Here is a 24,150-nt window from a genome sequence, read left to right as displayed (position 1 = left end):
ACTAAGCAGGCGATACCCCCGGGCCACGTCAGATCACAGGTCAGATCTGTGTAGAGGCGAGCCCACTCACAGTAACATGGCATGTTTTTCAAGATAGATATCCCACAATGAAATGAAAATGTCTATAACTGAATAAATGCAACATAGCCAAACTGTGGATCATTCCAGGCAAAGTCATAACATCTCCATGGAGACACTTCCTCAGAAAAGTTACATAATGTTCTTTTCAGTAATAAAAACTACCACCGTCGTGCATATTTGTGGTACATCTCCTCCTTCTCATCATTGTGTTGGTGCGGTCTTAACAAAGGCTCATTCACATGTTGTTTTTGGATTAGTGTTCTAACAATAATTCTTCAGACGCTCTTCTCTATAATTATCTCTACACACGTCACAGAAATTCAACTATTTAAAGCCGAATCATGCAGCTTTTCTGGTAGAGGGTCCATTACTTCTTGTCTCCATGGAGATGTTATTGCTTTGCCTGGAATGTCCCACGGTATGACATTAACCACATCTATCTAGGGTTTATTCATTACAGTTTCTATGGCTCAAAAATACAATAATTCTGTCTGTGAATAGCGTTGCCTCTCCACAGATCTGACCTGTAATGTAGGCTATAGTTGACTCCCTTGAGATGGATAGCTTTAATCTATACTGTGGGACGTTCTAGACAAAGCAATAACATCTCCATGGAGACAAACAACTGGCAAACCGTCCACCAGTAAAGTTGCGCAATGCACGTTTACCTTTATTTATAGAGCACTTTCACAGCTCAAGGTGCTCAAAGTGCTTTCCCAATAAAATCAGCAGTTTAGAAACGTTATCTGTCATGATAATTACTACATTGACTTCAGTATATAAAAGCTGGAACAGTATATTTTGAGGTTCATATTTATCTTGTGTACCTTTTCATTGCAGTACTCTGATGATATGATGAGATTGAAAGGTGCATTGTGTAACTTTTCTGGTGGAGGGTCCAATCAAATGCTTTTCTGCATGGAGACGTCTGGAATGTTTCACAGTACGGCATTAAACCTTTCTGTCTTCATGGAGACCAAACCAGACCAAGTTGCAGTTCAGATCCAGCTATTTCCTAAATCTATTGTCTCAGGTAGTGTTTACCAAACTTTTTTTCTAGGGATCCATATTTTAAAAGTCACAAACCTTCACAATCCAAGTCAAGAGACATTATTAATAAATCACAAAATAAAGGCGATTGGTTGACTGAGTGATCGTGTCTCTCTGAACAATTAGTATGACTCAAGTTTTAAAGGATGGAAAACAGTCACTGAAGCAGCAATAAAGCAATCCATAAGTCACCTATTTGGACACTAAATGTAGCCCATTTCTTTTTTTTTTCAACATTCAATTGAACCAGCAATATTGGAACAAAATAGTCAATGAAATAATTACAAAAAGATTAGAAATGATGCAAAACATGTCTTAACATTTCAAATTTTTTAATGAGATAGATGGGCCTGTCTGCGTTTTTGTAGTGTGTTTCAGTCTGGGTGCAAGAAGAGAGAACAATACGCATATCAGCCGCAGTATTCAGTCTGTTTCTGTGCTTTGTCGTCATTTTTGTGAGCACAGAAAATCTCATGTGTCAGAACTGCATATATCAAACCTACATGCAGATTGTGACAAGGCGACCCAAAAAGAATCTTTTGCGACCCACCTAAGGGTCACGACGCAGTCTTTGGGAAACAATGGTCTACGGTGATCTCAGGTGCGCTGTGTAGCTTTTCGGTTGGGGGTCCGTCACCTGCTTGTTTCCATGGATATGTCTTTGCTTTGCTTGGAATGTTCCACAGTGTGACATTAAACAGCTCTACTTTACATTTATTCAATTACAGGTGGTTTTACAGCTCAAAAATACTTATAAAACATACATTTTGACTGTGAGTGGGCTCGCCTCTCCACAGATCTGACCTGTAACTTGCCATGGTTTGGTCTCCATGAAGATAGAAAGGTTTAATGCCATACCGTGAAACATCCCAGACAAAACAATAACATCTCTATGGAGGAAAAAAGCATTTGTCACAATTTATCGCTCCAGCAGAAGTTACACAATGCACTTTTTAATGACTTTGTGTACGGCTTGAGCTATACAAATAAAGCTGCCTTGCCTTGCCATAGTCTGTTTGCGAGGAAGTCATGCTCACTATACTACGACCGGCTACACCCTAGAACCCGCTACTGCCCATCCGCATTCGAAAACTATTCACGTATTGTATTCAAAACGATCAGTCTATAGAATGCAGTTACGGCCTCTGCAAATAAAGAGCTTTAGTTTTATTGCTGCAGACAACTCATTAGCAGTTCTACCAAACCATTAGCTCGATCTGCCAGACACACTGGTTTTGGAAGAGGAAAAAAACTGGTTCGCCAAGGTACCGAGGACAGGGGCAGTACACGAAATCATGACTAAACCAAAACTGAGTCAACGCTAAAGGTATATTAAATAGTTTTGGGAATGCTATTTCGTAAACATTATTGTAAATTTGTCTTAGATGGTGAGTCAACATATATTTTTACATCGTGTATACTTATTTAATTAGACTTGGACTTAGACAAGCTTAATTGAGCCACAAGGGAAATTATTGGACACAGACACACAAATATAAATGGTAATAATAAATTCAAAATAAGTAGTAAAAACAGCAAGAGACTGGTGACAAAAACATAACTATATCAATGTATATGTACAAGTAAAAGTAATATATATTAATACAAATATATGGCAGCTGTAAACAAGAGGTCTTAAGGAGAAAACTGCAAAGATGAAATATTTGTATTGTATCAATATGGCAAAAAAATACTGAAAGTACTGAAACCAGTTTTGAAAAGTCAGACAATGTTTCCTTAAAATGGCATGACCCAACCTCTTTTATACATTAGTAAAAAGGATTTATGAGTTAAAGAAGTTATAATTACAAAAGTGTAGTTTGATCCTTGGTGCATGCCTGGAGTTTAGTTTTGATAAAAATGTGCTATGGTTGTGCTCCACCCTGGACTAAACCAGTTTTGGTGCCTTGGCCGTGGCTTGGTTTTGCATATCAACAATCAACATTACAAACTTTTATTTCCTTACACTAAGTATGGTAACTGCTGTATTCTCTTACACAGATACTATTACAATGGCTGCTCAAGTTACAAGTTACAACCATGTGACATATCTGTGTTCAAACAGAGTCATGACTTGTGTACAACCTACTACAATTACTACGACTTTAATACTCTACTCTACTCATGCTGAAATGGATTTGTTTAAATATATTCCCCAAGTAAAAGTCCATCTCAGAGGTGGGACCAAGTCGTTGTTTTGCGAGTCTCAAGTAAGTCTCAAGTCTTTGAACTCAAGTCCGACTCAAGTCCCAAGTCAAACACAGGCAAGTCTCAGGTCACAGGCCCATAAGTCCAAGTCAAGTCCAAGTCGACTGCTTTGAGCTTCAAGTCATTTCAAGTCTTTAAACAAAAGTACCAAATATAGCTAAGATTTTTGAAAATGTATATGATTTTTTAACTAAACTTTAAAAGTCATGGTATATTTATGAGTATTTATATAAGAGTTGAAGAAATGCAAATTTTTCTTTTTTTAAATTTCTTGACAAGATTTTAGAGTGAATCATTACGGTCGGAACAGAAAGAATTCAGATTTAAAAGTATTTATAATGGTTATTTTGTCATGAAGGATCATGTTCTATGTGGTTCCCTCTGTTGTACTGTATTGTACTGTATATTACTGTAATATATTTGAGTATCACAGTACTTCAATTACATCCAAAGTAACAAACAGAAGTGGGAGGGACATGTTCCAGGTTGTTTCTGTTATATGAAGCACCTAAAAAGAAAAGTATTTTCTAAAAGCATATTTTTTTAGGAGAAGCATCAAGTCTTCTTAAGTTACAGGCCTCAAGTCCCAAGTTTTTGAGCTTCAAGTCCAAGTCGAGTCCCAGGTCTTAGTCCATTTTATCAAGTCAAGTCTCAAGTCCTAAAATAGTGACTCAAGTGTGACTCAAGTGTGACTCGAGTCCAAATTAAGACTTGCAAGTTCCCACCTCTGGTACATCTGGTATTTAAAGGCTGTATGTTACACCAAATGAACTCTTGTGAGCTTTAAGCCATGATATAATATTGTTACCTCAGCAAAACATACCCGGAGTTGTGTTTTGTTTCATTCGATTGAGTAATTATTTTTTATTACTCTGTCTACATCTTCAAAGCTCAAAATGCTCTGCTCCACCTTGTGATTATGATCAAATTACAGCTACCTCTTACTTTTATCTTAGTAGCGATTGGCAGTTTCAGAGCTGAAATTATGCAAAAGTTTCTAGAACAGCAGAGCACTTCCTGTATTACCACATGACATCACAAAGTGGAAGTAGTTTGAGAGACGTCTAAACATGCAGGGTTTCTGTGTTAAAAATGTGTGAAAGAAACTAAACACAAGTGCAGGTATGAGCCCTTCAGGTGTTGACCTTAACAAGAATTACTGAAAGTTATCTACAACGAAACGTGAACGGGAGAAACAGAAACGAAATCTTTCCTGAGGTGAAGATCAAGGACCTAAAGACACAAAAAATTCAAATAATTTGCATCGCATCGCACTCTCGGGTTTTAGATTTTTTTCTGCCTTATTGCCTTCGTCAGATTAGTTTTCTTTGAACCAAAAGTTTTGCAAAAGTGTGTCAGTTGTGGAATGTTGCCCTCTGTGAATAGTGACGACTGTCCACAGATCTGAATTGTTATATAATTTAGCTGCTGATTGCTTCTCCTAACCCCTATGTGTGTGCTCTTCTGCAGAGAGGGGAACCAGGCATTTCGAGAGGTCATGGAGACTTTGGAGAAGCACCCCAGAGTCCGAGGTCTGTCCTTCACATCTTTTCTGATCCTGCCATTTCAGAGGATCACCAGGCTCAAGCTCCTCGTACAGGTCTGAATACAAACTTATATTTTTGTTGAAGGTGCATTGTGTAACTTTTCTGATGGAGGGTCCGTCAAATGCTTCTCTATCTTCATGGAGATCAAGCCGGAGGAAGTTAACAGGTCAAGTTATATTTACAGGATCTATGGAGAGGCAATCCTGCTCACAGTCAGAATATTTATATTTTTGAGCATTAAAACCATCTATAACTAAATAAATAAAGAAATATTTATCATAACTGAAGATAAGATCAATTCAATTTTTTTTTTAATTATAAATCTGTTTTATACAAATGAAAAAGTCCATATTACTCTATTTTTTTATCTATGTTCTAATGTTTCCCCATCACAAACAGACCTGGAGTTGTGTTTTGTTTCTTTCATGTGTTTTGTTTCTTTCATGCACGTTTAACACACAAAGATTTAGGCATTTATCTAATGTTTCTCACAAACAGAAAATGCTCTGTTCCACCTTGTGATGTCATGTGGTGATACAGGAAGTGCTCCACTGTGATTTTAAACTCCATACACCTTCAGTAGAATCATTTGGATCATTTTAGCCCTGGAATTATTGAAAACTAAAGGTAAAGTGTAGCTGTTAACTTGAAAACTACATCCTCATGACATCACAAGGTGGAACAGAGCATTTTGAGCTTTGGAGTGTGTGTGTGTGAATGAAACAAAACACAACTCCAGGTATGTTTTTGCATAATATATGACCTTTAACTGATGCTACACTGCCATTTTAATGTTATCAGTGTGGACATTTAACTCACATTAACATTTTGTATTATCTGTGCATTCGAATAATCTAACAAACAGAATGCATTCAGTGTTTACAGCTGATCTGCAGAATTCAACTACCATTAACGCACACGCCACATTCAAACTAGAGCCTCTGCTGCCCCCCTGTGGCACGTGGCATTCACAGCGGTCTCCCATCCAAGTCCTAACCAGGCCCAACCCTGTCAAGATTCTACGAGATTGGGCATTCTCAAATTGGCACGGCCTTTTAGCTATAAACTTACTGCAGCCCATAGAACAGCATTATTTCATGTAAGGTCAAAGTTTATTTATAGAACACATTTAAAAACAGACAGTACTATGCTAAGTGCTTACAATTATAGATCAAATCTGAATATTTACAGGTATTGGAGCAAAAAAATACTCAAGTAAAAGTAAAAGCAGAAAGAAAAAATCTACATAAGTAAAAGTATTATATTACCCTTTTAAATGTATTAAAAAGTAGTGGAGTCAAAGTAAAATGTATTCACATCATACTGCGGAACATTCCAGGCAGAACAATGAGATATCCATAGAAACAAGCAGGTGACGGACCCCCAACCAAAAAAGTTACACAATACACCTACCTTTAAGTACAGATAACTTTTTTTTTTACATAAGTGCAGTACTTTACTACTTTGTTATGTTCCAGCAGCCAAGTAACTGTATATTATAATTAGAGGTGTGCAAATATATTGAAATATCGATATATCATATTATTTAATGTGATGATACAGTATCGATATCGTGGGCTGTTGTATCGATATATTGCCAAGAGTATTTTTTGGTATATTTTACTAAATTATTTTGGTACAACACTACAGTTTTGTTGCTTGTTCAGAAGAAGGACACTTGTTTCTGCAACTTATTTGACATTTTCACAGTTTTGAGGATTTAAATGTTTGTGTTTCAGTATCACAGTCATAATTTAGACATTATTTTTACTGAACCGTATTGAATTGATTTGGAATATATCATATCGAATCGAAAGTGCACTTGTAGCGAGATATGTATCGTATCGTGGCCTATGTATCAACATATATATATATATATCGTATCAAGACATGTATCGCATCATGGCCTATGTATCGAGATATGTATCGTATCGAGACATGTATCGTATCATGGCCTATGTATCAAGATATGTATCGTATTGAGGTATGTATCGTATTATGGCCTATGTATCGAGATATGTATCGTATCGAGACATGTATCGTATCATGGCCTATGTATCGAGATATGTATCGTATCGAGACATGTATCGTATCATGGCCTATGTATCAAGATATGTATCGTATTGAGGTATGTATCGTATTATGGCCTATGTATCGAGATATGTATCGTATCGGCAACTTCCAAATGATTCTCAGCCCTAATTTGAATTCAAGACCAACATTTTCTAACATGCCACTTCTTTTCTTCCTTAAAAACTCGTCTTTTTTGCAGTTCCTCTAAGCACACTTTGAAACCACTCACTCCACCACACAGAGTGACGCTTACTCACATTTGTTCCCACAGAATATCCTGAAAAAAGCTGAAGAAGGCTCCGAGCGAGAGGCCAACGCCATTAAAGCACATCAGAGACTTGAACAGGTGAAAATCAAACCTAGAATTACAGCCAGTACCAGCGTCATTTACACTAACACGCCATCATTTTTGGTTTTGGTTTTCAGATTGTGAAAGACTGCAATGAAGGCGTGCGTAAGATGGGGCGCACTGAAGAGCTCATCAGCATTGAAAAAACACTTGAGTTTAAATCAAAGGTACATTTCTTTGTCTTTTTTTTTTGGTCCTTTGTGGCTCCTGTAGTTTTGTAATCTGAAATATTTTGAGTTTCAGTTATTGTAGCTTATGTTTTTTTAACGATATAGTTATGTATGTATATATATTTTTATAATTCTTGGTTATTGTAGTATAAATAGATTTCAATATTATGTTTATTGTATGTATTTACAATAGCAATACATCTCATTTCAACATTTTTAATCTTGTAGTTTTGTAATCTAAAATATTTTGAGTTTCAGTTATTGCAACTTGTATTTTTTTATTTATTATTTAGTATATTTAGAATTGCTGTTTTTTTTATATATAATTCTTTAATAATTCTTGTTTTTTGTGTCTAAAATAGATTTCATTATTATGGTTTATCGTCTGTATTTACATTAGCAATACAGCACACTTCCAAATGTGTTATCGTGACAGGCCTATGTAAAATAAACCATAGGTAGATTCAGTTTCAGTTTAAATTTTTTCTAGTTATTGCAGTTCATATTTTGACCCACAGATGGCGTTGCAGTCTAGATTAATTCCACTCGCTAATTTAGAACTGAAATCCAGTTTGAAACTTTAGTATTATGACAAAATGTTATTCTAATAAAAAAATTCTAATAAATTATTCTAATAAAATTAATTTAATAATAGAATAATAACTATTCTAATAAAAAAAATACATTAGATACATACATACATACTTACGTATTTATATAAATACTTACATACATACATACATACATGCATACATACATACAAGCATATGTTCAAACATACATACATACATACATGCATACAAACATACATACATACATACACATACATACACACATACGTTCAAATGTTAATTCATACATACATACATACATACATACATACGTACGTACTTTTATACATACATACATTTGAGTAAAATTAGCATTTCAGATGTTTAGTCAGTGCTATTGGCGAGTGCATTTTTATAATCATCTGTTTTTCCTATTGAGCTTGTGGTGCTGCTCTAACCTTCTTAATCATGAATTCTGTAAATATAAATAGTTGCTGATCTCTTGGTCTTTCTTTTCCAGTCCATTCCCATTATTTCTCACTCGCGCTGGCTCCTGAAGAAGGGAGAGGTGCAGCTCATGTCGGGGCCCAAAAGCACCAGAACCACAAAAGGCAAAAAACTGTACCAGCCTGTGTACCTGTTCCTCTTCAACAACCTGCTGCTCATCACCAAACGCAACTCCAGGTAAACAGACTAGAGAGAGCCACAGATACAGAGACAGTGAGACAAATGTACAGGATGTTCTTTCACAATACTGCTTAAAGAGTCTATGTTACATAAACTTTACTCTTGTGAGCTTTAAGCCATGTTATAATGTTCTTATTACAATCACACCTGGAGTTTGTTTTGTTTCATTCACACATGTTTATTGCACCTTGTATTATTAGTCTGTTCACATCTCCAAAGCTCCAAATGCTATGTTTCACCTTGTGATGTCATGAAGTGGTAGTTTTCAAGTTAACAGCTGATTCTAGTGAAGGTGTGTGGAGTTTAAAATCACAATGAAACACTTCCCTGTATTACCACATGACATCACAAGGTAGAAGAGAGAGTTTTCAGTTTGAGAAAAGAGCTGCAGGGTTTGTGTTAAACGTGTGAATGAAACAAAACACAACTCCAGGTAGGTTTGTGATGAAGAAAAAAGTGAACAAATACATAGCACACTCAGATGGCCGATGTCCCAAAGCTTTTTTATTGTTAAAATAACATTTCACTGGGTGACCTCACTTTGGGACCTCCCATTCGTTGGAGGGGTATATGTTCACCTGGGCTGGCAACCATTTTGTGTGCTGTGGTCCAAAGCAAGAAAAATTTCTGATGAAGGCTTTTTTTGCCGAAATGTTATTTTAAAAATAAAAAAGCTTTTGGACATCAGCTGTCTGAGTGTGCTATGCATTTTTTTGCTTTTGTCTTGTTGCTCCTTGCATTTGCACCTCTACAAGAATTTTGGTGTGCGTTTTCTGTTTCTTTTGAGGTTTGTGATGAGGAAACAACATTATAGCAGAAGAATCAATTTTGTGTAATACAGGACCTTTAAGCTTCCAAGATCAGACTAGAATTGGCTCTTTTAACTGAAGGTCCACTAATATACATCTATAAAACATAGCATTAGAATCCTTTCTCAAGATTAAAAACCTCTAACTGCTTGGGTATTCTGATCATGTTCAGCTTGATTCAGATCCATGTCATGGTTGTGACGGTAAAATCCTTGTCGTGTGTTTTCAGTGGAGATAGGTTCCAGGTGTTGGACTCTTGCACTAGAGCCATGCTGAGGACTGATGACCTGGAAGACCAGGGCCAGCTCTTGGCCAACGTATTCAACCTTCGACTGCTGGAAAACCAAGAGGAGCGGCCGGCCAACTACATGCTCAAGACCACCAGCATGTGAGTATCAAAACACCAACTGTACAAGGTTAACATGGGCTCCCTGACATGAATGTAAACAGTGTGGGGAAGTAACAAAACAGTGACTCAGAAATACGGATTGAAAAAACACATTGTGAGTTTCCTGGAAGGTAATTTGTTCAATTAGATTTTTCGTAAATGATCATGGTCACATTTATAGAGCGCTTGTCCACATTCAAGGCACTTTACATCAAGGACCCACTCACCCATTCACACATCAGTGTACTCAGACACTGGGGGCGAGGTGGGAGGGTGGTCTTGCCCAAGGACACAATGACAGCATTCATCTGTGGGACTTGGAATCACACCGCCAATTATGGAATTATGGAATTGTGGATTAGTGGATCTGACTGCTCATCCAATGATGTTTATGTTGAGAGTGGGATTCAAACCGGGGGACGGCAGCAGCTCAGATGGTCAGAGCGTTTGTCCACTGGTCTGAAGGTTGGCAGTTCGAATCCCGCTCTTGACATTAAAAAAAAAAAAAAAAAAAAAAAAAAAAACATCACAGGTTGAGCGGCCAGATCCACTGACCCACAGGTTGGCTGGTGTGATTCCAGCTCCCACAGATGAATGCTGTTGTTGTGTCCTTGGGCAAGACACTTAACCCACCTCGCCCCCAGTGTCTCTGTACACTGGTGTATGAATGTGTGTGTGAATTGGTGAGTGGTTTCTTGTTGTAAAGAGCTTTAGAGTGCCTTAAAGGTGGAAAAGTGCTATAGAAAAATGTGACCATTACCAAACCACCAACCTTCAGATCAGTGGACAAACGCTCGACCAACTGAGCTACTGTCGCCCATTTATAACATTTTAAATACTGCTGAATTGAAAAAAGATGAAATCCTGAATTTTAGAGTTGTTTAAATTTTAAGTATACTTTCTCAATATTTTTCAGATTCAAAATAAAAATGTCACCTTTTAAATATTCACACTGCAGTTCCTTGAAGCTCCAAAATTTGTATTTCATTGACACCACAATGTGACGCTTCAGGTCAAGCCCTTTTTCAGACGTGTGTTTTGGGTTTTTTTTTTGCATAATTTTTGTATTTGGACCTAGCGCACTGTCACAATTTTTGTTGAATGTGCATGTCTTTTTCTAGTAGTATCGTGTAAATATTCAGCACAGATATTTTCAAGCCCTCAAATTCAACAATCAAAATTCAGATAGTAATATTTGCAAGGAAAAAAATTTAACAGCCAAGATCCAAGATGCCAAGGCAGAAGCAATCGATCCCATGTGAATGAGGAGGACAGACGCTGCTTCCTATTCAGAATAAAAATAATTCAAACATGTTTTTTCAGAGTAAAAAAATTAAAAATGAGAAATTCAGCGGCATTTAAAATTCTAAATCTGATGAAACAAATGATCTTCCCTATATCGTCCTTTCTACATTCTGTTTGAATCGTGACGGGACCAGAACCAGAGCACAGAGCGTGAAAAACCTCCATCCCACAGATGAATGCTGTTGTTGTGTCCTTGAGCAAAACACTTAACCCACCTCACCCCTAGTCCTAGTGTCTGCTTACACTGGTGTATGAATGTGTGTGAATGGGTGACAGTTTTTTGATTTAAATATATGACCATTTAATTCAGATACTTGTTATTTAGTATTATTATTTTGTTTTTCTCAAATGAAAAACACTCTGTTCCACCTTGTGATGTCATGTGGTGATACAGGAGGTGTTCCACTGTGTTTTTAAGGTTAGAGATTGGTTAATTTCAGCCCTGGAATTGCCCATCTCTTTTGAACTAAACGTAAAAGAAGCTATTAACTTGAAAACTGCTTCTTCATGACATCACAAGGTGGAACAGAGCATTTTGAGCTTTGGAGATGTAGACAGTCTAATAATAATAAAAAACGGTTATTCAAACATGTGTGAGTGAAACAAAACAAATCTGGGTATGTTTTTGAGGAGGTAGCAATATTTTCACAGGACTTAAAGCTCATAAGAGTCAATTTTGTATAATTTAACACCTTTAATCATATACTGTATTTTCTAATCATTTCTTCTCTGTCTGTGTAGGAGTGACAAACTAAGGTGGATGTGTGCTCTGACCCCAAGTCGTCGCACGCGTTTTATGTCCACGAGCGCCCATCAATCAGGTTTGACACTGACTCTAATAAAAAATGACTTGACTCGATATTCTGTAGATGTAAATAACTAAAGTCCGCGGTGTTGTGGTGCTGCAGACTCCCCTCAGGTCCAGTGCATCCAGTCGTACTCGTCACAGGAGCCAGACGAGCTCTCCATAGAAATGGCCGACGTGCTGAATCTGCTGGAGCGGACGGATGATGGTGCGATCACAAAATCCAAATCCACTTTTTTTCTATCGCACGTTTTATCAATAAAACAGTTTCCAAAGTTAAAAACAACAAAAATAACAAAGGATATGAATGCTCTATTTAACTTTGCCAGTTCTAAAACACTAAAAGTAGTAAAGTCAAATAAAAGCAAAGTCTTAAAATATTGATAAATACATAAAAACAATAAAATAATATAAACATTTAAATAAAATGACAATCTTATTTACAGTGGTGGGTGAAGTACTCCATTTTGTAACTTAAGTAAAAGTACAGATATAGTAGCGAAATACTGAAGTAAGAATATCACATGAAAAAAAATCTATTTAAGTAAAACTACTGAACTCCTTTTTTTTTTTTATGCACTAAGAAAGTAAAAATATTTTTGGAGATTTTTAGAACAGTTAAAGCATAAGCATGTAGTGATTTTGATAAAGAATTTAGATTATTTTAAGTGATGCAGTCATTTTTTTAATTGTAGTGTACTTGTGTGTTTGGTTTGCTCAAAGTCTGGACATTAACTCAGATTAAATTTGTTTTTTTTCAGCAAGTCTCAAACCATAAAGAAAAGTACTTTCTGCTTTTCAGTTCAGATGTAAAATGTAATGGCGTAAAAAGTACAGATATATGCTCAAAAATGTTATGAAGGAAAAGTAAAAAGTATCCACTGTAAAATGTATAAAAAAAAGTACAGGTATCTAAAAATGCACTTTAATATATAATAAAAAATAATAATAATAATAATAATAATATATTAATAATTTACTTTTGTAGTTCTTTGTACAGTCCACCACTACTTATTTAGTTATTATGGCAACACTTGAGTTGAGTCCCTGAGTTTTGTCCTGCAGGCTGAGTAATGAACAAACTTTAGTTATTTCCGACCACTCTGATCCCCGAGTTTTGTCCTGCAGGCTGGGTAATGAACAAACTTTAGTTATTCCGACCACACTGATCCCTGAGTTTTGTCCTGCAGGCTGGATGATGGGCGAGCGGCTTCACGACGGCGAGCGGGGCTGGTTCCCAAGTCGCGTTGTGGAGGAGATCCAGAGCAAAGAGGTGAGAATCCAAAACCTGCGCGAGGCCTTCAGGATCCACCAGGCCCAGGAGGGCGTGGGCTTCCCCCAGAGCGGCAGGACTGGGCCACGAGCCGGACGCCGAACCCCCAAGAACTTCTCGAACACGTGGAGCGACCAGTAAAACGCCGTCGTACCAACATGGACTTGTAATTACGATCTATTAATATATTGCCGTTTTTAAAATGAAATGAAGAAGACTTTACATTGAGGTTTAAGGTTTGCACAAAACAACTTTAATTTGAGTTTATTTCAGCTGTTTTACTTTTTCATATAGTTGTTTTGAACCAGACTGTTGTCACTTTGTTTTGAATGAAGTACAAAGTCACTGGCCACATTATTAGGTACATATTCACTGGAATTGTGCTTTAGAAATCTCTCTGCGTTTAGTGTGAGAGACGAGAAAGACGCACTCATTACAGTACAGAGTTCACTGTTAAAGGACCATGTTACACTATTTCTGATCTGTTATAATGTTGTTTCCTCTTCACAAACAGACCTGGAGTTGTGTTTTGGTTCATTCACACACATTTGAATAACTCTAGATTAGTGGATTGTCTACATCTCCAACGCTCAAAATGTTCTGTCTCACCTTGTGATGTCATTAAGTGGTAGTTTTCAAGTTAACAGCTCCTTTTACCCTTTGAGATCGGATGCGTGCGCAGCCTGAGTGCAGAAAGTTAACATGAACAGGCTGCGCCACATCAATAAAATATGATAAAGATGTTTATTGACGGTTTGAGTTTCTAGTAAGATATAAACAGTTTAATCAGAAGTAAACAAAGAAGGTGCGGATCTCTTTGGGCAAGATTGTGACAGTGAAAGTTTTGTTTGTGTAGTGATGGTCTGGAGGAGACTCAGGGTGGGGGCTTTGTCTCCAATCTAAAATGGTCACACAGCTGATTCAGAACCCCAGCCAGACCGGTGTCACCTAGTGTCTCCACTCAATTTCATTTCTCTCCAGTGACTAGGTCAGGAATCAGAATACACTAGACAGTTTGTAAGAATCCCGGAAGTGCGAGTTCAGGCACCAGCCAATCAGCGAAGAGACAGATATTCTGTGTTGGCAACGATTCCCGAGATCGAGGGTTTGAAGCTGGAATAAAGAGAATGTTTGGTAAATTTTATCAAGGAGAAAGACATTATTGTCCTTCTTCCTATGGGGTTTGGAGCATTAGATACATCACGACTAAATAACAGTGATTGGTTAAATTTAAAAAAAAATACCCGCCTACCATCAAGCGAACGAATTCTAACACTGCGAGTCAGACTGTTTCCACAAAGTGAAACCGGTCTATCAGAACCCCTCCTCCTTGAAGATGACGTCTTTGGACAAAAGGATGGAGGAGATTCACAGGTGGGAGGGGATCGAGAGAGCTGACATGGACATTGTCGTTGGGATGGCCATCGGGAGAGAAGGCTAAGGCGTGGTCCAGCTCCTGAATCGCAGTTAATTATTAAACTCCATTTATCACCATATGATAAAATAAGTTCTGATACTAAATGAACATTAGTGAGGGGGATATGTTTTAATGACCTGAATGTGTTAAATCAGGCGAGTATGTCTCAGATTTCAAAAGCCGGACATCCACTCACACCTGATCGATACACTTAGCCCCACCCACCCGGGAGAGTCTGAAATCTGCTGAAATCCTCCAAGACACTGACATGATCTCAGACAGAACAGAGGCTCTTTCTGCAGGAGACATGCGCAGTAGAGCGCCAAGAGACCGAGTTTCAAAACACAGTGGAGCGATTCTTGTATTACCACATGACGACAACCATCAGAAGCTGGAACGTGTGTTTTCAGTTTGAGAGAAGAACTCAGCCTAAATGTGCAGGTTTGTGCGTTAAAAATGTGAATGAAACAAAACACAACTCCAGGTCTGTTTTCAATCAAACATAAATCGAACATAAATCAGAAAATAGCGCAATACGGGCAGTTTAACGAATAACGGACTAAAATGAGTGCCAGAAACCGGTATATATATTTCTCAAAACACTATATTGTGGTCGGTGATGTGTCTGTACTCGTGTGATCGAACGTTGATGTAAATTTGAGACGCTGGGTTCACTTTTAATTTTTTTTAAACTATGGTCAGCTTTTCTAATGTTCTGTACACACTCGCTGCATGGACACAGTGTAAAAGAATTATAAACTATAGTCACGTTCTTAAAGCTGCACTGTGTAACTTTTCGCTTGAGGCTTCCAGCACCTGCTTGTTTCTACGGATACGTCGTCGCTCTGCTTAGAATGTTCCAAAGTACGGCATTAAACAGCTCTACTTTACATTTATTCAATTCCAGGCTCAAAAAACACATTCTGACTGTGAGCAGGGTCGCCTCTCCACAGATCTGACCTGTAACTCTGTCCAATTTTGGTCTGACAGAATCATATCATGAAACATTTCAGACAAAGCAATAACATCTCCACGGAAACAAGCACCAGAAAAGTTACACAACGCACCTTTAGGAAATACGAGTGAATATTGAAATTGTACCTGAATGAACGCTGAAATTACTTCTTTTTGCACTAAAATACTCTTAAAAATCGTGATCCCGGCTTTGTCCTGTAAAGTAAAGTACCTGTAATTAGTATTTAAAATGGTCTCGGGATGTGGCGGTAAAAGAACAGACTTCGACTTTATTCAGAAATTGTGTGTGTTAATAAAAGCAATACAATCTTTACATTTTGGGTTTGTGTATTCACCAGATTCATTCGTGAGTTTTCGTTGCTTCACGTTGCTTTTTTTTTTTCTGTTCTGGACGCCATTTTGAGGACTTTTGACCGTTCGAAAGCTCAAATGTTTGAATTGTTTATCGCTACAATCTCAGTTTTGCAATACTTGAAACTCACGTACTGGTATTTTTAAGTCTGTTCATTTGCATCGCACATTCCACGTCGAAGCAAACGCATTCAGGTCCAGTTTAAAGCCGCATTCTGTAACTTTTCTAGCGGGGGAGCGTGCCAGTTTGTAGTCTCCATGGCGACGTAACTGCTCCTCCCGGAACGTCGCGGTAAGACGTTAAACTGATCTGTCTTACGTAGTGTTTTTATGACGAAAAATCGCTTCAGAAATGTTCGTTCTGGAGCGGGCTTGCCTCTCCTCAGACCTGACTTGTAACTCGCCTGCTTGTTTCCCTAGAGACAGACAGTTTAATGCCATACTGTGGAACATTCCCGTAACATTCTAACACGGCTTAAAGCTCACAAGAGTCGATTTTACGTAACACAGGACCTTTGAATGCGTTTGTTTGAATTATTTAAGATCACGTTATGATGAATTTGTCGTTAGAAGATCCACAAATATTTTCTGTCGTAAGTTCAGGAGTGAAATTTGACGGATCTGAAACGTGGATCGAACCCGACGACAGTTTGCACTAAATCTGAACAGAACGATTCTTCAGCTGAAATCAAATAAACTGACAAGACTCAAATTTCTTGTAAAATACTTGTAATGATCTTTTTTTTTTACGTTTTTCAATAGACAAGTCTGAAAAATACTTCAACAGACTTGACACTGATCTTCCAGGACTAAACCGGGACTAAACCAGGGCTAAACCAGGACTAAACCAGGGCTAAACCAGAATTTTACCAGGACTAAACCAAGACTCAACCAGGGCTGAAACAGGACTAAATCAGGACTAAACCGGGACTAAACCGGGACGAAAACAAGGCTAAACCAGGACTAAAACGGGATTAAATCAGGGCTAAATCAGGACTAAACCAGGACTTAACCAGGACTAAATCAAGACCAAACCATGCCACTATGCCAGGCCTCTAAACCAAGACTAAACCAGGTGACGAAATCAGGACTAAACTAGAATTTAACCAGGACTAAATCAACACTAAACCAAGACTAAACCAGGACTAAACCAGGGCCAAACCAGGACTAAATCAGGACAAAATAAGAACTTAACCAGGACTAAACCAGGAGACTAAACCAGGACTAAATAATGACTAACTAAGAACTTAACCAGGTTTAAATCAGGACTAAACCATGACGAACCAGGACTAAACCAGGGGACAAAGCCAGGACCAAACCAGGACTAAATCCAAAATTAACCAGGACTAAACCAGAGCCAAACATGACTAAACTAGAAACTTGTAGGACTTTTACTCAGGTCGACCTTTTCCACCTTTTTTTCTCTGTTTCTCTGTGTTTTTCTGTGTTTTTCCGTGTAACCTTTTGTGCAGTAAATCTTTAAAAACTTGACAAACTTACTGTATATTGTCTCTTATAGCTCCTGTACACAGAGCATGAAGTACAGTCTCTGAATACTGCATGTACCGTGTAGGCCTGTACTACCAACTCTCTCTATACTCCCAATAATCCTTCAGATCTGTTTGAAATGATGGCCGTTTTTGATGTTCATTTTGTAAGATGTAAATTATTAGAAAATAAATTAACCAGAGCTTCCTTATGCGCCGTATCTTTTGTTGTGTTGTCAATTTCTCCTTTGTTTTTTACTTCAGACTTTCCAAACTATATATATATATATATATATATATATATATATATATATATATATATATATATATATATATATATATATATATATATATATATATATTCTTAAAAGTTTGATCAGCTATGAGGTAACAAATGGCAACGAGCAGAGGTGTGACTTGTGAGTTGTGACTTGGACTTGAGTCAGACTTGAGGCTTGACTTGATAAAATTGACTAAGATTTGAGACTTGACTTGAAGCTCAGTGACTTGGGACTTGACTCGGACTTGAGGCCTGTGACTTGAGAAGACTTGACGTTTCTCCTAAAAAAAATATGTTTTTAGAAAAGACTTTTCTCTTTACAGTTGGTGTTGAATTTTACAGGAACAAACTGGAACATGTCCCTCCCACTTCTGTTTGTTACTTTGGATGGAACTGAAGTACTGTGATGTGGTATTCTCAAATGTACTACAGTAATATACAGTACAATACAGTAAGATCTTGTCAAGACATTTAAAAAGGAAAAATTTGTATTTCTACAACTATATATAACTACTCATATAAATATGTTCATTTTAAATACAATTGAGTTTAAAAGTCATTTGAATTGCAAAAATCTTAGTTCTGTTTGGTGCTTTTTTGGTTTAAAGACTTGAAATGACTTGAAGCTCAAAGCAGATGACTTGGACCTGACTCAGACTTATGGGCCAGTGACTCGAGACTCGACTTGGACTTGTCTGTATTTGACTTGGGACTTGACTCGGACTTGAGGTCAAAGACTTGAGACTTACATGAGTCGGATCTTTTCTCTCTTTTTGTCAGAATTTTTACATTAATTTATGTAAAATGTATTGCCCTGACTAATACCATACAATATTATCTTGGCAAATATTTATTTTAATAATAATAAAATAAAATAATAATAATAATTATTATTATTATTTCTTTTATTCCGCTACACTTACTAAACACACAAGATCCATATGAGAACACTGTAATATTAAAGATGCATTGTGTCACTTTTCTGGTGGAAGGTCTGTCAGTGCTTTTCTTCATGGACACATTATTGTTTTGTCTGGAATGTTTCACAGTGTGGTATTAAACCTTTCTATCTTCAGGAAGACCAAACCAAGTTACAGATCAGATCTGTGGAGAGGCGATCCAGAATCCCTGTTTTTCTAGGGATTTTTGAGCTATAAAACACTTGTAATTGAATAAATGTAAAGTAGAGCTGTTTAATGTCACACTGTGGAACATTCCAAGCAGAGCTATGACGTCTCCATAGAAACAGGTGACGACTCCACCAGAAAAGTTACACAATGCACTTTTCTGAAACGACACAAGACCAATATTTAACAAACAAAAATGTATTTATTGAAAAGAGTTTGATAACTGAAGGCGCCCTGGTAAGAAGAATGACACTTTAAACCCACAGAAGAAACTCAGACTGGAGTGGCGCAACTTTTTTCTTTTCAAACCAAAAAAAAAAAAGATAAATAAACATGATCCTGCTAAAAAAAAAACACCCCAAAAAACAAACAAAAACAAAAAACACACAGGACATTCAAATGGTGTAAAAAAAAAAGAAAGTTGCACAAATAAAACTAAACAATAAAAAAGCAGAGCGCTGGTTGGTCAAACGTTTTCAAGGCTTCTCGTGCAGAAAGCAAAGGCATTTCAAATACAGAATAATAAACATTGTGCAGAGTTCTAGACATTAACATCTGTGTCGTCTTGGCAGTGCCCGGCAAGAGATTTGAAAGGTGGACCTCAAGGCTGGTTGATCTGACCCATGAACAGGACGGTGCCTAAAGAAGAGAAGACAAAACATGGGCACATTTATGACGGGATTCAAACATATTTCAGTCCAAAACACATTTCAGTCCTTTTCTCCAGTGAATGATTTCATCCAAAAGCAGCAAAGTGGAACGAAACACCTAAACCCAGTCCCATTTCTTTTTCCTTGCTTCCTTTTCCTTTTCCTCAATTCTGCAGGAAATGGGTGAGGAAGTCCCACCCACAGAAATGTGATTAAACCAGGACAAAACCAGGACTAAACCAGGACTAAACCAGGACTAAACCAGGACTAAACCAGGACTAGACCAGGACTAGACCAGGACTAGACCAGGATTAAATCAGGATTAGATCAAGACTAAACCAGGACCAAACCAGGACTGAACCAGGACTAAGCCAGGACTAAGCCAAGACTAGACCAGGACTAAGCCGGGACTAAACCAGGACTAAACCAGGACTAAACCAGAACTGAAAAAAGGACTAAACCAGGACTGAACCAAGACTGAACCAGGACTGAACCAGGATTAAACCAGGACTAAACCAGGATTAAATCAGGACAAAATCAGGACTAAACCGGGACTAAAACAAGGCTAAACCAGGACTAAAACGGGATTAAATCAGGGCTGAACAAGGGCTAAATCAACACCAAACCAGGAGTCTATGCCAGGCCTCTAAACCAAGACTAAACCAGGTGACGAAATCAGGACTAAACTAGAATTTAACCAGGACTAAACCGGGAGACTAAATCAAGACTAAACCAAGACTAAATCAGGGCAAAACTAGGACTAAATCAGGACAAAATGAGAACTTAACCAGGACTAAACCAGGAGACTAAACCAAGACTAAATAATGAGTAACCAAGAACTTAACCAGGTCTAAATCAGGACTAAACCATGATGAACCAGGACTAAACCAGGGGACAAACCCAGGACTAAATCTGAACTTAACCAGGAGACTAAACCAGGACTTAACTAGGACTAAATCAGGACTAAACTCGGACACAAAACCAGGACTAACCAGAGTCTAAAGGTGTAAGAAACGGCGTGATTGGTTGAACGGGTATCTACACTTCAGTCTCCGCCCCTGCAGCCTGGCGTTTGGAAGCGGAAACATCTAGTAGCCCTGTGTGATGTCACCAAGCACTTAAAACCCCACTGAAGGCAACACACACACTCAGCTCTTGTCCGTTTTTGACCAGAAAGCTGCAAATGTACCTCGTTTGCACTAAAATAGCCAAAAAAGGACTAGGAACAGTAGACAACACGACTAAAACATCGTATACACAATTTAGTTGCAAAAAATAAAACATAGCTAAGCACATTTTTGTATTTCATTATAACCAGATCTTTGGCATTTTTTGCCCTAACAACATGAAACTTGGCACTGCACACACCCGCACCATTAGGATGACACGCTCCAAATTTGAGATCAGTCCGATGAGCGGTTTGAGAGTTAACCAAAGACAAACGTGACTAAACTGGGAACCTTTAGGACTTTTACTCAGGTCGAACTTTTTCATCTTTTTCTAGGTTTTTCTGTGTAACCTTTTTGCACAGTAAATCTCTGAAAACTCTCCTCGATTCTGCAGGAAATGGGTGAGGAGGTCCCACCCACAGAAATGTGACTGACATGACTAAACCAGGACTAAACCAGGACTAAACCAGGACTAAACGCAGGACTAAACCAGGTCTAAACCAGGACTAAACCAGGACTAAACCAGGACTAAACCAGGACTAAACCAGGTCTAAACCAGGTCTAAATCAGGACTAAACCAGGTCTAAATCACGACTAAACTAGGAGACTAAACCAAGACCAAGACAGAACTAAACCAGACCTTAATTAAAGCTAAACCAGTACTAAAACTAGGAACTTTTAGGACTTTTACTCAGGTCGGCCTTGTTCAAGTTTTTCTATATTTTTCCGTGTAACCTTTTGTGCAGTAAATCTTTGAAAACTCTCCTCGATTCTCCAGGAAATGGGTGAGGAAGTCCCACAGTCCCACCCACAGAGGAGCCATTAAACACCCTCCTGAAGCTTTACTCCTCCAATAAGCAAAATCTGAAAAACCCTCCAGAGTGGGCGGTGCCTGACAGGTGTAAGGCGGGTTCTGGAGCGATGACTGACAGCTGACTGACACCACAACAGTCCAACATGGCACGGACAAGTGTTCTCTGAACTTTGAAACAGAGCGGACATTTGTGCTCGGATCACGCCGTTTCTCTTTTCTCCAGACGTGACGGGACATGGCAGTGCCAGGTCGGGGCGGGGCTGAGAGGTGCTCCTCACGTCCCGCCCGTAAACGCCAGTGTCTGCGCTCGTCACGTAATAACCTCCATCTGACTCATTAGCGGCTGTTAGTCTAATCCAAACACTCAAATGTCCTGGACGTAGTTGATCAATACAGACACGACTTTGACCCAAAAGTCTGATTTATAACAAACATGCACCAAAATGCCAAAATAAAGCCAGGGATCGAGATACACTTCTATTTTAGATCTATTTACACAGGAAATCAGTAGAAAAAAGTGATTATGGTGTTTAGTGGCCCTTTAATGCTCTTTGTCGTTTTGATGTGTTGTTATTTTGACAGAGATAAACAAGCTGATAAAGGAAAAGGTACTGGAAATAAATTGCATGAATGGTTTTTTTTTTTTAAATTGAACTAGAGTATATTTAAAATTACCTGTTGGGTTATGACGGATGAGGAAGAGGAAAGGTCTGTCCACTGTGACCCACGGAGGAGAGGATCGAGCCAGCAATATGGCCGCTACACAAGAAAATACAGATTAACACACGAATAAGACACTTTCAAGTGTTTAATTAAAACAGGGTGGCAGGAGACACAATTTCCACAAAACGAGAACAAGGTAAGATGAGATTTTGGCGTAATTCCTTATACATACATTTCCTGAATCAGTTTCCAATTTTGGTCTCATTTATTTGATTTCATATTTTTGTTTCCATTCTAGTTCTGCTTTTCAGAACTGTAAGAGATGTAACTCACGAATGCGTAACCCTTTTTCATCCAATCCAAATGTAACACTTGGAGAACAAAATCTCACAACATAATTTTTCTCTTTAGTGTACAATCTTGTGGTAATTTTGTCTCACAAGATTTTTTTTTTCCCGCTCTTTTATTATTGTTGTTTTATCTTCTTTGTGGTCAGTATGGTTTGATTATGGGTTGTAATTTTTTTGTTAAATATTTTTATACTTTACATTTCTGTTCATTATTTTAAATATGTTGTATTAATGTGTGTCTGGTTTGGTGCAGATAGGTTCTATTCACACTTACGTCACAAACCAGGAAGACGTTTGGAAACATGAGATGACAACATGTGATCAGTGGTAAAATGAAGACTGCAGATGTTTGTGCTGTTTGGAATCATCTGGAATTTGGCGCCTCGTCTCTTCTAATCACATGTACCCAGTGCACTCGGAGTTGTGTGTCAGTGGGGAAATGATGAAAACTGAGGTATGGTTGGAATTGGAGATGAAGAAAACTGGGCCATTTTCTAAGTTTTCCTAGATTTTTTCAGATTTACTAGCGTGAACAGAGCCCGCCGGAAGCTGTCATCATGTTTCCAAACGTCTTCCTAGTTTGTGACGCAACCATGAATGGAGCCTGATGGTTTATTACAGAGACTATGAATAAATATAAATAAAAACAGAAAGACACTCACTAGTGGCGGCTGATGCTTTTGTCCCGTCTTCGTTCACAATCACTTTGGCTTTCTGGAGCGCTTTGGACACAAACACTGGCTCAGAAACTGTGAAGAAAAAAAAAAAAACACACACATAATACATCAAGCATTTAGATTAGTTAAAGGTGTACAGCTTGTTTCCATGAAGATTGCCTGGAATGTCCCACAGTAAGGCATTAATCTGTCTGGAGAATGGAAGCGGTGACACTATAGGCCAGTTTAGTCAGATCTGTGGAGAGGCAAACTCACTCATGCTAAGGATGTAGATACTTTTGAACAGTAAAAACACATTAAGTGAACACAAAAATACAAGAAGAATGCATTTAAAGCCACACTGCAGGACATTCCAGGCAAAGCAATAACATCTCCATGGAAACAAGCAGACCACCCATCAGAAAAGTTACACAATGCAGAAATGGAAGGAAAAAAAAAAGGAAGAAAGAGAGGAAAGAAATTTCAATTATAAACTGGCCAAAATGTAGGGGGGTGTAGTGGTGTGTTTATGTTGCACTACCACAATACTTTTGTTTTATTTAACCAAATTTGTGTGTGTGGTCTGATTTCTTGGAGACAGTCACAGACCAGGAACTATGAAAGGCCGACTATTGCTCCTCCCCCCGCCCGTCCTGAGAAAGAACAGGCTCCGCCCTCCAAACGTGAGGTAGGCGACGAGTGAGCCGCCCTTCCTCCGCCCATCACAGGGAGGGAGGGGGAGACAGACGTGCATCCTGATAGCGGCAGGAATAAACTTTTATTCATCATGGCGATACAGCGCGTTCAGCCGCATGTGTTGAACCCGGAATCGGACGAGGACTTTGAGGAGCACGAAGCTCAAGCACCGCGTCCACATCAACTGAACATTACAGATTGGTAAAGTATAATAAAATA

At 38.2% G+C, this 24,150-nt stretch overlaps 2 protein-coding genes across 3 annotated transcripts in view; one reads left to right on the top strand and one right to left on the bottom strand.

The window, feature by feature from the left end:
• The window catches only part of ngef (neuronal guanine nucleotide exchange factor), a 77,803-nt gene extending 60,064 nt beyond the window's left edge, over positions 1-17,739 (top strand). Inside the window, exons 8-15 of the mRNA XM_020928193.2 lie at positions 4,810-4,939; positions 7,231-7,305; positions 7,386-7,475; positions 8,550-8,713; positions 9,755-9,913; positions 11,960-12,039; positions 12,127-12,231; positions 13,214-17,739. Of these exons, the coding sequence (XP_020783852.1) occupies positions 4,810-4,939; positions 7,231-7,305; positions 7,386-7,475; positions 8,550-8,713; positions 9,755-9,913; positions 11,960-12,039; positions 12,127-12,231; positions 13,214-13,437 (1,027 nt within the window). The 3' untranslated portion in view covers positions 13,438-17,739. The remainder of the gene's footprint in view (positions 1-4,809; positions 4,940-7,230; positions 7,306-7,385; positions 7,476-8,549; positions 8,714-9,754; positions 9,914-11,959; positions 12,040-12,126; positions 12,232-13,213) is intronic.
• Positions 17,740-19,115: 1,376 nt separating this feature from the next.
• serpine2 (serpin peptidase inhibitor, clade E (nexin, plasminogen activator inhibitor type 1), member 2) overlaps positions 19,116-24,150 on the bottom strand; it is a 15,952-nt gene continuing 10,917 nt past the window's right edge. For both annotated transcript variants that reach the window (XM_020928195.2, XM_055166761.1), the window contains exons 7-9: positions 23,242-23,328; positions 22,242-22,325; positions 19,116-19,572 (exon numbers count right to left, since the gene is read on the bottom strand). In XM_020928195.2, coding sequence (XP_020783854.1) covers positions 19,535-19,572; positions 22,242-22,325; positions 23,242-23,328 — 209 coding nt within the window. In that variant the 3' untranslated portion in view covers positions 19,116-19,534. The remainder of the gene's footprint in view (positions 19,573-22,241; positions 22,326-23,241; positions 23,329-24,150) is intronic.

The sequence above is a fragment of the Boleophthalmus pectinirostris genome, unplaced genomic scaffold (assembly GCF_026225935.1).
Source record: "Boleophthalmus pectinirostris isolate CB_2022bp ecotype Guang Dong unplaced genomic scaffold, ASM2622593v1 HiC_scaffold_9, whole genome shotgun sequence".
Taxonomy (NCBI): Eukaryota; Metazoa; Chordata; class Actinopteri; order Gobiiformes; family Gobiidae; genus Boleophthalmus; species Boleophthalmus pectinirostris.
This window is presented reverse-complemented; position numbering and strand designations above follow the sequence as displayed.